The sequence below is a fragment of the Oryctolagus cuniculus genome, chromosome 7 (assembly GCF_051225735.1).
Source record: "Oryctolagus cuniculus isolate XC-2025 breed Fujian yellow rabbit chromosome 7, ASM5122573v1, whole genome shotgun sequence".
Taxonomy (NCBI): Eukaryota; Metazoa; Chordata; class Mammalia; order Lagomorpha; family Leporidae; genus Oryctolagus; species Oryctolagus cuniculus.
Window position 1 is genome coordinate 139,635,992 of NC_142873.1, and position 13,397 is coordinate 139,649,388.

General features: G+C 47.1%; 1 protein-coding gene across 7 annotated transcripts in view; it reads left to right on the forward strand.

Annotated features, from left to right (window-relative positions):
• Positions 1–13,397, forward strand: part of CSMD2 (CUB and Sushi multiple domains 2) — a 624,779-nt gene that overhangs the window by 386,566 nt on the left and 224,816 nt on the right. For all 7 annotated transcript variants that reach the window (XM_051832052.3, XM_051832047.3, XM_051832045.3 and 4 more), the window contains 2 exons: positions 7,390–7,716; positions 11,942–12,136. In XM_051832052.3, the coding sequence (XP_051688012.3) occupies positions 7,390–7,716; positions 11,942–12,136 (522 nt within the window). The remainder of the gene's footprint in view (positions 1–7,389; positions 7,717–11,941; positions 12,137–13,397) is intronic.

Sequence of the window (13,397 nt, forward strand, 5' to 3'; positions counted from 1 at the left end):
GGGGCTAGCATTATGTCTTGATGAATTAGCTCTTTCCATACTGATTTGAAAAAAAAACCCTTTATCATATACTACATTGGTTGTTATCTTCCTACATCTGTTCTTGACTTTCTTTTTCAGTTTCATTGATGTCTCATTTGAAACTAATACAGTATACATTATTATGTTTTGATATTTGATATCTAAATTAGCAAGTCCTTCCTCCACTGAGGGGAAGTAGGTGTTAGAACCAGCCTGACTGGGGGCCAGCATTATGGTGTAGTGGGTAAAGTTCCTGCCTGCTATGCTGGCATCCAGTATGGGCACCAGGTTCCTGTTCCAGCTGCTCCACTTCCGAACCAGCTCCCTGCTAATGTGCCTGGGAAAGCAGTGGAAGATGGCTCAAATGCTTAGCCCCTACAGCCATGTGGGAGACCTGGATAAAACTCGTGTATCCAGGGCCAGCACTGTGGTTCACTTGGTTAATCCTCGGCCGGCGGCACCGGCATCCCATATGGGCACTGGGTTCTAGACCCGATTGCTCCTCTTCCAGATCAGCTCTCTGTTGTGGCCCGGGGAGGCAGTGGAGGATGCCCCAAGTGCTTGGGCCCCTGCAGGAAGACCAGAAGGAAGCACCTGGCTACTGGCTTGGGATTGTAGCGGCCATTTGGGGGGTGAACCAATGGAAGGAAGACCTTTCTCTCTGTCTCTCTCTCTCTCACTAACACTATCTGTAAAAAAAAAAAAAAAAAAAAAAAAAAAAAAAAAAAAAAACTCGTGGATCCTGACCTTAGTCTAGCCCAGCCCTGGCTGTTGCATCTACTTCTGAGAACTTAGGAAGTGAACCAGCAGATGGAAGATCTCTTTCTCTCTGTAACTCTGCTTTCAAATAAATAAATAAATCTTAAAAAAAAACAAAAAAAAAAAAAAAAAAAAAAAAAAAAACCAGCCTGCCTGGGTCCATTTTCTCAGCCCCATCACTTACAGGCTCTATGGCCACAGGCCAGCTACTGGAGCCCACATCAGAGGGTCACTGTGAGGATTGATGAGTTAAGTCACATGGCCCTCTTGGAGAGCCAACTAGCACTTCGTATATGCTCATCTATCACATGAAAGAGCTGGGCTGTTTTCAACAGCTGCATCTTAAAAGCTGTTTTAGGCTCCAGAACAAAATTGGCATAGATCTTGCCTGGAATTGTGTTAAAATTATACAGTGATTTGAGAATAATTGTGATCTCCTCAATATGAACTCTTTTCATCCAACAATGTAGTTTATTTCTCCACTTTAAATTTTACTTTTTTTTCTGCCTCCAAAGTTTTGTTGTTTTTGTTAAAGAGGCCTTGTTTGGTTATTATCTCAGACCTGGCTTTGGCTTGCTAGCACTTTGTGTATAAGACTGCTGTGTACAGTGTAGGTGTGTCTTGTGCGGGCAGGTAGATATGAGAATGTATGTCATATATACTGTCATTATAGGAGTGCTTGCATCATGACTAATTTAAATTGCTTGGCTGTCACAAGTTTGCTTAAGATTTTAAAGCATGGGTCATGAAACCAGTTATCCCCTAAGTATTTTCCATTTTCCTCTGGTTTTCCCTTTCACATTAAGTTTAGGTAATTCACATTTGCCTGGGATATTCTCCATTTGGTTAGGATTCCAATTTTATTAGTATGCTATATTTGCTATGGTTTTGTAATTGGATTATCAACTTTATTATAACTTCTCATTTCTATGGCTATCTCTCTTTTTCTTTTTTTTTTTTTTAAGATTTTTTTTTATTTACTTGAGAGGCAAAGTTACAGACAGAGAGGGAGAGACAGAGAGAAAGGTCTTCCACCCACTCCCTAAATGGCCACAATGGCTGGAGCAGGTCTTATCCAAAGCAGCCAGGAGCTTCTTCCAGATCTCCCACGTGGGTACAGGGGTCCAAACACTTGGGCCATCTTCTGCTGCTTTTCCAGGCCATCAGCAGGGAGCTGGATCAGAAGTCAAGCAGCTGGGACTTGAATCAGTGCCCGTATGGGCTGCCAGTGCCACAGATGCTTAATCTACTGTGCCATTGTGCTGGCACCCCGTCTTTATTTTTTGAGTACACCACTCAGCACTCTCTCTTTTATTGGTCTCTTCAGAAGCCAGTTGTTTTTTTTACTTTGATCTTTCCTAAAGTTATTTTCCCTTAGCTTCCTGATCTGGTTTAGTCTTTCTCTTTGTCACTTTTTGAGTTTTAGCACTCATTGCACTTATTTTTTTCTTTAATTATTTAACAATGAATAAGGCTATGAATTTTCTCCTTGCTGCAGCCTTGGCTTACCATCCTTATAAACAGTCTACATTGACAGCAGTTGTTTCCTCTTTGAAATCAAGAACTAATTTTAGGAGAGGGTTTTATGAATTTTCAATGAGTATAAATTGTTCTCTATTCTCTTGTTACTGAATTCTAATTATTTGTACTGTGAACAGAAAATGTGAACCACTAGTTTTTGCTTTGTGGCAGAATTTATGGAGATTTCTGTGTAGCCTACTGTGAGGTCAATTTTTATGATATTCTGCGGCCACTTGTTAAGAAGTTTGTGGTTCTTGTTGAAAGGCTACAAAATTTCATCTAACACATACACTCTCAAAATATTTTTCCAATCTTATGTCTTTAATTACTTTTTAACTCCAGTTTAATATATTTTGTCTGTTTTAGTGCCTTGGTATAACGTAGCAAAACTGTCATATATTCATTTTGAAATGTTCCCATCATTCATGTTTTAAGTATCATCTTTTGGATTTTGTTTCAGGTCTTTGTCAGAATTAATGAATACTCTCAAGCAATCGAGTTATCATTTTGAAAGCACTGAAGCTAACAGTGACAACACCTGAAGAAAAACATAGTAAAAGAGGGTTTTTCAACAAACCCCTATTATTTTCTACTCAAGATCATATTAAATAATAATCTGGTATTATGCACAGCAATTATGCATCCAGCTGGTAATGAGCTTTCAGAAGTCTGAGCCTGAGTTGTGCGCGAGCTCTCTGACTCAGCACTTTCCCCAAGGTCAAGATCCACGAGCACAGCCTGTAACTATTTCTGGAAGGGGAAGGCACCTGTTCTCCCTCTTCAAGCCTGGATGATGGATGGTGATGAGACCCAGTTCCAGCTCTCTTTGTGCTCCTCACTTGCGACATCGAGAAACAGCTCTTCCTATTCCCTGTTAGACACACTGCAGTGTGACATGCATACGCAATCTTCCTGGGACAGAAAGCTTTGTCCTTTGGAGGACAAAGCATGACTTCCTTTACCTGCCCCTGTTGTAACGGGTCTGAGCTATGTCTTGAGATAGAAGCCAGCTTTGCAGAGCTCCTGTCTTGTTCTAGTAGTGTCCATTTGTCAGCCCATCTTGCATCCAGATGCGAGAGGATATATCTCTGGGCAGCTGTCCAGAAGACTAGGATCATCCAAGAGTCTACTGTTAATATTAAAACACTTTTTTAATGTCACTCACCTTTGCTTCTGCCACTTATTCTCAAACCCTAACTACAGTTTAGGGTCACCTGGGGAGTTTTAAAATCTTTGAAGCCCTGGGTCCACTCCACCAGTTAACTAGGAACCATTGTAACCCTGGTATTGGTGTATTTTATGGTCTTCCAGTGTGGAGCCTGAGCTGTGCTGGTCCATTCCTTCCTTTTGACTTTTCAGAGCGACTTTGCTTGAACTCCGTGTGTTGTCTCATAGAGAGGGCTGTGTTTTAGATTAACCTGTGTACACTGGTTCTCACGATGACATTCTGTCTTTTTTCTTTCAGCACTTTACAGTTCCCCTCTTTATGCCTCTTTGATTTTTTCCCTTTGAATTCAATTTTCTCCCTAAATTGACTGCTTTACTTTTTTCCCTTTGGTAATTTTGAAGATAAGCTATTTCATATTCTATTACTAATTACACTTAACATCTTTAAAAACATGCGCTAACCTATATTTCTCTAATTAACCACAGAAACTATAAAACAGAATTTCTTGCAAGATGAGGAAATTAGCATATCTCCTTGCTCCAACTTTACTCTTTATATCAGCATAATCTAGAATATTTTACCCTGGGGTTTGGATGGGAGTGATATCTTACATGTTCTCTTCCAAAGAATATTTGTTATACTTGCATTTAATTTCCTAACTCTGTTTATAGTAATTATTTAGATTAATTGCTATATTTATTTATTTACTCATTGCAAATCTTTGTTTTTTTATAAACCACAACTTTCCCGTACTTTAATTCTTCATTTTGGTTTATCTCTTGGCTGGAAAGAAAAATCTTCAAGTAGTGTTTTATGAACATTGTCTGAATATTATTTTCAGGTCTTTGCTATTTGCGAGCAATTTTCTGTTGTCTCTTTGGTTTAACAACTTGACTGGGGGACACTCTTGTCTACTGCAAATTGTTTAAGGGCACATCTCTGCTGTGTCTAAGACACATGTGTTAAGGGTCCCACAACAATATTTTTCCCTCATTTACAGAATGGATGCACATTGGCACCTATGTTTATAGACTTGGGTGAGTTCCATTGGTTGAGGCTTGATGTGGGATGGGTTGTGAGACCCACTTGTTCATGGCATCATATTTTCAAGTAATATCAATTCTTAAACATTCATTGCTTCAGTGACCAGATATTGATTGAGTGCCTACAGTGTGCCAGGCATCATGGGAGCTGTTAGGGATTCAACAGAATCAAGCACACAAGACTGAAATACCTGTGTGTGTGTGTGTCAGGGAGAGGGAAGGCCAGGCCATGATCAAGTAAGCAGGTGAACAAGATTATGATGGGAAATGATAAGCGAGCCACCCTGTCTAGCTGCTCCAATTCCCAAACGTGCTCCCTGTAAGGGGCAGTATGATGGGGTCGGGGATGGGAACTCAGGTGTTGTTGACTCACTTCTCTCTGCTGCAGATGCATTTGTCCATGGTTGCCGTGCCCCGATCGTCTTCCCTCTGAAAGCACAGGGCCTTTCCTGTCTTTGTGCTGCCTTGGTCTTGTTTGGCAGGCCACATGACTTGCCCCCTTCTGTCTTCAAGGTCGTTGGCTTGGGGTTATCATTTGTATTATGCTCTCATCTGAACTACCACAGAATGAATATGTGGTGGGCCTCCCAGTTCAATACTGAGAGAAGGCTTGGGATTGACAGGCGGGTCTCCCAACAGACTGGAGGAACGCCCTCAGGGGCATTGGGCAGCACTGTTGATAGTGGTGGATGCTGTAGAGGAGGTGGCTAAGAGCTTACTCCCTGGTATCAGCTTGCATGCACTGAATCCAATGCTCCCATTTTTCTGCCCATGTGACTTTGGCAAGTAACTTAGCTTCTCTGTGCTTCAGCTTTAAGTGGGGTTAATAACAGAACCTACGTTGCAGTGTTACGATGACAGTCAAATTGAGTAATTGATGAAAGTACTTAGAATGATGCCTACACTTCCTAAATCTTCAATAATATGTAATGATCATTGCTATTAACTATATCTTGCATTGCCTAAAAGCTTTGTCATCGTCTTCTCTCCCCTTTGTTCAAATTCCTGCCATACTTAACAATTACAGGGATGAGCCTGAGTGTGGCTTAGGGCCCAAGCTTACTTTGCTGGGTTTAATGGGAGGACTTTCAGGCTCAAATTGGAAAGGAAACACCTTGTGCAGAAAACAGAAGATGGGTGGGGTGGCGAGAATCAGCACAAAGCTCACCATGAGCCATAACCAAGGCCTTTGTTTTCTGCGTGCTTTTCTTTGACAAATATGATTTTATTATTTTCCATCTGAGCTTCATTATAGTAAGTCAAATATACTCACTGAAGTACCGATATTATTAATACCAAACACCAAGTGGAATATTACAAAGGGATTTAAATGTTTATTATTAATTTATTTTCAGACTTCTTCATGCTTTTGTATTTTTTTAATATTTAGAATGAACCTATAGTGTTTTTTGCAATCACCCAGATACCTACTACCCTAAAGCAGTTTTTGTTTGGGGGCTCATGTGTAGTATTTGTCCATATATAAACAAGCATTTAATAGCTATAATCAAAAGTACACATATAATTTTATGATCCACTGTTTTACTTAAAATGATGTTTAACACTCTTTCGACGGGGTCATATTTATCACTTTAATGACTGCGTTCGAACTGCATCACATTAAAAGCTATAATTTAGCTCACATTATTGGGCTGACATAGAGGTTGCTCGCATTTCTTTTCTGTAATAAAATCATGTCACTATGAACATCTTTGTCCATGTGGCACTTTTTCTTTTGAATTAATTCCCAGAGATTGCTGAATCCTACTACTCACAGAGTCCAGTGACTCTTCATGAGAGTTCATAGACTCCCTTCCTTTACTCCATCTGCAACTCGCACTCAAGGCATGCGTGTGTGAGTTTCCACGAAGACTTGACGATACTGGGTTTTAGCTTTCCGTCTTCATTTTTTCCCTAGGGAAATGAATGATCCTTTCTTATTCATTCTGTTTTCTCTCTTATGGATCCTCTGAGGATATGCTTGGCTTGCCTTGGTGATGATCTTATGTAATTTTAAGAGTTTTAATTCAGTATTTCCCCAGTGTCATAATTGTTGCCATCTTTTTCATTCTATTATTTTCTTTTGTAATGTTGCTTAGTGTGTGTTCGTTTTCCCATTTAGAGCGCTTTCCTTGCCTCATCCTTGTTCCAGGGATATTCTGTTAATTGGCATGAAAAGGGTTTAAAACAAGGCCTTTTCAGAGGAGTGGGCCATTAGGGTGAAGTGGGGGAGAGGTAACAGGAAGTAGGCAAGGCACCATCACCTCCCTGTCCCCATTCTTCCACGGCTTGGATCTCTGAACAAGGTTGCTCACCTGGCACCTTCTGAGATGAGTGCTGTCACTTGGGGTTCTCAGAGTTCCCAAGGCTAACCTTTCATTTCCCAGTCAAAAACATTAGAAGGAGAGAAATGAATTTGGACTATTCTGCCCTTGTTACCACCTGGTGGGGGGGGGGGGTCCACCCTCTGTGTCACTGAGCAATGTCCTTTCCAACTACTGCCAACCAAACTGAGAGGGATCCGGGCCTGGCGGTCTACACTTGAGCTTGAGGGACAGGTTTTCCCAGACACACAGGACCAGAAGCATGCAGACCCCAGCTGGGGTGAGCTTGCTGAAAGGGGGAGAGGGGCCAAGAGACAGCCGACTCCGCCATGCCTACCCTTTGCCAAAGGGATCCTTCCAGTGCTGTGGCCAGCATGGAACCCAGCATGGCTCCAGCCTAAAGCCCAGAGCCCAGCCAGTCCAGCCCAACCCTGGTGCCACCCTTCCTCTCCGATACTCTTTAGAGTAAGCAAATGCTGCCTGTGCCAGTCCTCGGTGGCCCTGGGCACAGCGTTGGGGACACCTGCTGACCTCCACTGCTCTTCTCTTGCAGTTTCCTGCTTCTTCAACTTCACCAGCCCCTCTGGGATCGTGCTGTCTCCCAACTACCCCGACGACTATGGCAACCACCTCCACTGTGTCTGGCTCATCCTGGCCAGGCCCGAGAGCCGCATCCACCTGGCCTTCAACGACATCGACGTGGAACCTCAGTTTGACTTCCTGGTCATCAAGGATGGTGCCACCGCCGAGGCCCCAGTGTTGGGCACCTTCTCAGGAAACCAGCTCCCCTCCTCCATCACCAGCAGTGGCCACGTGGCCCGTCTCGAGTTCCAGACCGACCACTCCACGGGGAAGCGGGGTTTCAATATCACCTTTACCAGTGAGTTTTCCCCCTGAGCTCTGAGCAGGCTCCCATGGAAGTGGGTGGGCCAGTTCTGAGGGTGTTGCTGGGCTGCAGAGCCCAGGCATGGAGTTCTCAATAGGACCAGGAAAAGGCACACAGTCCTGGCTATGGGGCAGGGGCTTTCTTCTATGGAGTTACTCTAGCTGGAGTGTTCATTCCGTATGTGTGGTTTATAATGTAAAAGGAGCCTTTAGCCCTTTCCCCATATTCTTTCCCCTTGTCGAAGGCCCAGCTGCAACCAGCAAGGGCCCAAGCAAAATGAAACTTCTGCCATTTTCTCCTTTGCTTCCTGTCCCCTCCCTCATGTGCCCCAGCCCAAACCCCTGATGCCTCACTGTTGACCTCTGGTGGCTGCCCCAGCCCTGCTGACCTGTGGTAGTGCTCCCCCCATGCTGGGCTGCTCCCTCTTAGCTTTGCCCAGTTCCCGTTCCATACTCAGTTGGGAAACAGAGGCTTGGAGCAGAGTTTCTCCTTGGCTTCAAACCACTGCACACTCCTCTTGGTCACCTCCCATTTCAGTCCTGAGGCCTTCCCTAGAAGCAACTTGAAACTCAGCCATGAGTATTTTCATTTTTGTGTCCCATGGTTACTTTGGGGGTGGAATAGGGGTAGGAGCCTGGAGACTGGAAATAGCAAGCACCCAAAGATATTTAAAAAGTGAGTATCAGGTCATAAGAAGCTGTACATCTGATGAATTTGGCCAATGACCAATAGTCAAGAAAGGCTCAAGCTGGGTATACCTGATCCTTTTCTGAAGGCAGCTTGCAAAATGCAAGACCCAAGTCAAGCCCTTCCCCAAACACATATGTAGAGCTCACCCCTCTGGTGCTTTTTGACATAACTTGTCTCCCCAAGCCCCACACCCACCTTTGGCATAGCAGCCTTATCCCCCTGGGCCCAGTTGAGCTGTAGACATTAGGTATTACATGGTGGGCCATCTGGGACCCCCAGTTCCAAGGGATCATCCAGGAAAAGGACTTGATCCCTTCAACACCCATCTTCCAGACACCAGAGCTACTGGAAGCAACCAGCCTTCCCTGGGGGTGTCTCTTCCAGAGGATTTCCAGCCTCATCCTCTGTGGGCTGGAGGAAGTAGAGCCCAGTTCTGTCTTTCCTGACCTTTCAGTCTAACATGGACAGTTCTGGCTGTTAGCATGTCTGTGCTCATACGTGTTCTCCCCATGAGACCATGAAAGGATCATGAAAGTTCTAGGAAGGAGCAGGTAGAGACCCCCTGTTTTACCATCTGCTCTGCCCAGCTCAGGGCTTGCGCGTGGTGGAGATGAGTAAGTGCCTTTGAATTGGAGGATCCACAGGTGACTCTGTGCTTTCTCAGCGTGCAGAGAGTGAGAAGAACAGGGGTAGAGACACCCCAGAGAAGCTTCCCCAACGTGGTGAGGGCTGAGAACTCTGCAGGTTTGGAGTCGGTGTGGACCCCAAGGAGGGACTTGGGGCAGAAACAGATAACTGGCAGTCTCCCAGGAAAGTTGAATTCTAACAAGTCCAGTTTTCTAGGAAAGGAACGCATGCCAAGTCCGTGGGAGGAAACAGAAGGCAGCCCAGGCCCAGGCAGCACACTGACCTATGGGTTTCTCTCCAGGATTTCTCCACAATTGTCAACACGATAGGCATATAATCTGTAAATACTCGAAACATGGCACAGGTCAAAGCAGAAATGGTAACTGCCCCCCAAGACCCCCAGCCGGAAATGTTCCTACAGCACAACTACATGTCTTATGTGCTTCTCGGTGCATTCATACTATTGGACAGTGGGATGCATAGCTAGAAATATATTTTAGAATCTGGGCCCCATCCCAGGCCTGCTGAGTCAGTCTCTAAGGGGATGAGGGCCCAGAATCTACATTGTACAGACTTCCCAGATAATTTGGGTGCATTCCATAAAACACGAGTCCAAGGACAAGTGTTGAGAATGAAGGTAGTCTCCCCAGGGGGCATTCATCTCCTCCCTTGTGACTGGGGAGCTCATCTCCCAGCAGCTGTCCCCATAGCTGGTGAGCTCTGACTGCTTTCCCTCTGTTGACTTGAAACCTGTATCGAGGACCAGCGATTCCCTGGCTCTGCTGGAGCTCCTGGGAATAAATCTAATGCTCCTCCATGTGGAGAAGGTGGACAAAGATGAGGTGCTGTTTATGGAGCAGCTACTGCATGCAGGACCTGCACTGAGCACTGTGGCATCATCACTGATAGCCTGGTGACAAAAACTCTGTCAGCCAAGATCTGTCCCTTTGTACACACCAGGAAAACGGGGCCTTGAAAAATAAAAAGAAGTGGGCCATATTTAAATCTTTGACATAGAGCTTTTGCTCTCAGACATTGGAAATGGTCTGTCCCCCTGCTTTGTGCACGTGTGCATACATGTTTGCATGCCTGTGTATGCATGGATGTGTGGTGTCTGTGTGTATGTATTCATACATATGTGCATGTGTGTATGTGGACATTCCTGGGTTTGCATGTGGGCTTACACATGCATGTGTGTGTGCATCCATGTATGTGTGCATGGATGTAAGCCTACATGTGTGTGTAATGCCTGGATTGTGTGTACACATATATGTGTTCCTGCCAAGATTGTATGTGAAGGCATGTGTGTGCATGTGTTGAATAAGTATGTGTATGTGTGTTTAGGGATGTGTGTTGGTATGTGTCTGCATGTGTGTTGCCTGAGTGTATGCATGCACTATATGTGGGCCTATATGCATACATGTATATGTATGTACATGGATGTGTGCATGGATATATGGTACATGTGTGCAGGGATGTGTGTATGTGCATACGTGTGTGTGTGTGTGTGTGTGTGTGTGTGACTGATAGGGTTTGGTATAGCAGATGCTTGGATTCTGGGTCCCAGGCACCAGTCTATGTCTCTAAATTTCAGGGCAACTCCATGGTTGTAGTTCCTAATGAAGAAAGCTTGAGAGACTGAAGTCTGGGCTGACCTAGCCTTTGCACTTCCGAAGGAGGGATGTAGGGACTCAGCCACGGCCCAGCGTGGGAGCACCGCAGCCTCTCTCTGTCGGCCCCTGCAGCTCCTCTGCAGTGGGAAAGGCAGCCACGTTTATAAGCAAGATCCAGCAGCCTCCAGGGCCACTCCTGTCTCAGAGCATGTGTGTGTGCACGTTTCCTTCCTAGTGGCACGTGCCCATGCCTCCATGGAGCCTGTCTCCCCCAGAAAGGGGGCATCCTTAAAAATGGCAGGAATGCCAACGGGGCCTGGTGCCAGGGACACCAGTGCAGGCACTGCGGCACTGCCGATGGAGGAAGGCTGGGGACGCGCCTGGTGTAGTTGGAGCAGGAGAGGGTGTCTTTCCATGCCGGGATGGGAAGGGGGAGGAGAACTCATACTTAATTGCACCAAACTCTGGCCATTTTCATTTTCCTACCAACTTTCATTCTATTCCTGTCTCAGAAGCAGCCTGCTAGAGAAGTGTGATCTCCCGTCTGATGGCTCAGGAAACCGAGCCCCCACCAGATTACATAAGCTACCCAGAGCCGTGTAACTGACGGAGGAGAGGCAGAGCGGATGAAAGCCGCAGCGCTCGCCTCTTTCCTGTCCCCACTCCCTGCGTTATCAGTTTGCCTACAGAGTGAGAGGCAGCCCTGACAAGAGGCAAGGAAATAAAGGCAATGGCTTCAGACAGGGTTAATTCCAGGGCTCCTGCTCTATGGTGCTTAGTACCTGTTAGTGTCACAAGATTCCTAGCCCAGCTCCCCTGCAGCGGGGACGATCCCGTGACTGTCGGAAGTTAGGGAAGCATGGAGTGGATTTGACATTGAGGATCCAGATCTGCCCCTTCACCACCCTGAGCCTCCACTTCCTCATTTGTCAACTGAGGCAGTAAGAGGCACGTGCTAGAATCATGACACAGTGGGAACGAGCTCACGTGAGAACCCCCTAGCTCACCCGCCTCGCCTGTACATGTCCAGTGGGCAGAAGTTGAGTTAGGTGCTCAGAAAAGCTGGAGATGAGTGGAAGCAGCACCTGCCCTGTGCCCGAGGTGGCCTGTCGGTGGTGACCCTGGGCTCCTGGGTTCCAGGGTGTCTAGCTGTCCCTGCCACGTGGCAGGTTCTGGAGGAAGTGGCACAGAGGTGGCATTCCCCATCCTAACGATGTTTACTTCCTGTGGGGGGGGCCCATCTGCACACCAGCTCTGTCTGATCATGCCTGTGACCCCTACCTCCACAGCCTTCCGACACAACGAGTGCCCCGACCCTGGCGTCCCGGTCAACGGCAAGCGATTTGGGGACAGTCTCCAGCTGGGCAGCTCCATCTCCTTCCTGTGTGACGAAGGCTTCCTCGGGACGCAGGGCTCGGAGACCATCACCTGCGTCCTGAAGGAGGGCAGCGTGGTCTGGAACAGCGCTGTGCTGCGGTGTGAAGGTACTGGGCCTGTGGGCCGGGGCTGGCAGCTGCCTGCAGGGGTGGGGGTGGGGGGCAGGGCGACAGGGACCAAGCAGCCCTCACAGCAGCGATCTGGTTTGTTTTTGCATTCTTTTTCTACTCGCACATCTATGCATTACTTCCTTGAAAACCAGCGAGACAGACAGAGCTCTCATCTGCTGGGTCACTCCCGAAATGCCTGCAACAACCAGGGCTGGACCAGACCAAAGCCAGGAGAATGGAACTCAGTCCAGGTCTCCCACGTGGGTGACAGGCACCCAAGTGCTGAGCCATTACCTGCTCTCTCCCAGGGTGAGCAGTAGTTGGAAGCTGGATTAGAGAGTGGAATCAAGACTCAAACCCAAGCACTCCGATGTGGGGCACAGGTGTCCCAACCAGCATCTTAACTGCTACACCAAGCACCCACCTCACCTTCTGTACCCATCCTTGCTCTTCTTCCAGGACCCAGGGCCACTGTTTACCTTCAGCCGAGCTAACAGGAGTCTTGGAGGACTGCCTGGCATAGGACTTTGAGTTGCAGCCAGAGATTCAGCTGGAGAATTGCTGACTCTGAATGGTCAGGCATCATGAACACCTATTCTTTGGCCTGGGCTCGCTCTCACTGTCACAGCCCTTAGGGAGCTCCGTTTCCAGCTCCTGCCCCAGGGATCTCTGACAGCGCTGTGAGTTCTCAAGTCTGGCAAGCTGTCCACCACTCTTCCCTTCTCCACACGCTAATCTCCCCCAGTTCCCTGGGGTGGCTCCCAGCCCCCAGCCTTTGTGCCCCTGGTAAATGCTGCCTTGCTATCCTTGCCGTCTGCAATCTTGGGAGGACCCCACTTGCAGCAAGTGCTAGGCTCACTATGGCAGCCCCTAAACCCCTGCCTCCCCAAACAGGGCAGCTTTTGACTCGATTTCAGAGCCCAGTCATCTGTCCCACCAGATGGAGCTTCTTGAGGGCAGGAATCCTGTCAGATTTGCACACCCAGCAAGGGGCCTGGCACAGAATAAGTGTGTATGGACTTGGATGAGCAGTGAGTATCCGCAGGCCCTCGAGGAGGCAGGGACAACGTCCTGGAAGGAGAGAACCTTCTGGGAGCTTCCCCTCCCTGCCTGTGACGGACATGGAGGAAGGAGACCTAGGAGACTTCTCCACATACCAACTCCCCACATGCCAATCTGAGCACGCTGGCCACAGGAGGCTGGACAGGAGAGTGCAGAGGGAGGCGTGCCTTAGAGCACCACCCCAAGCCGACAGGTG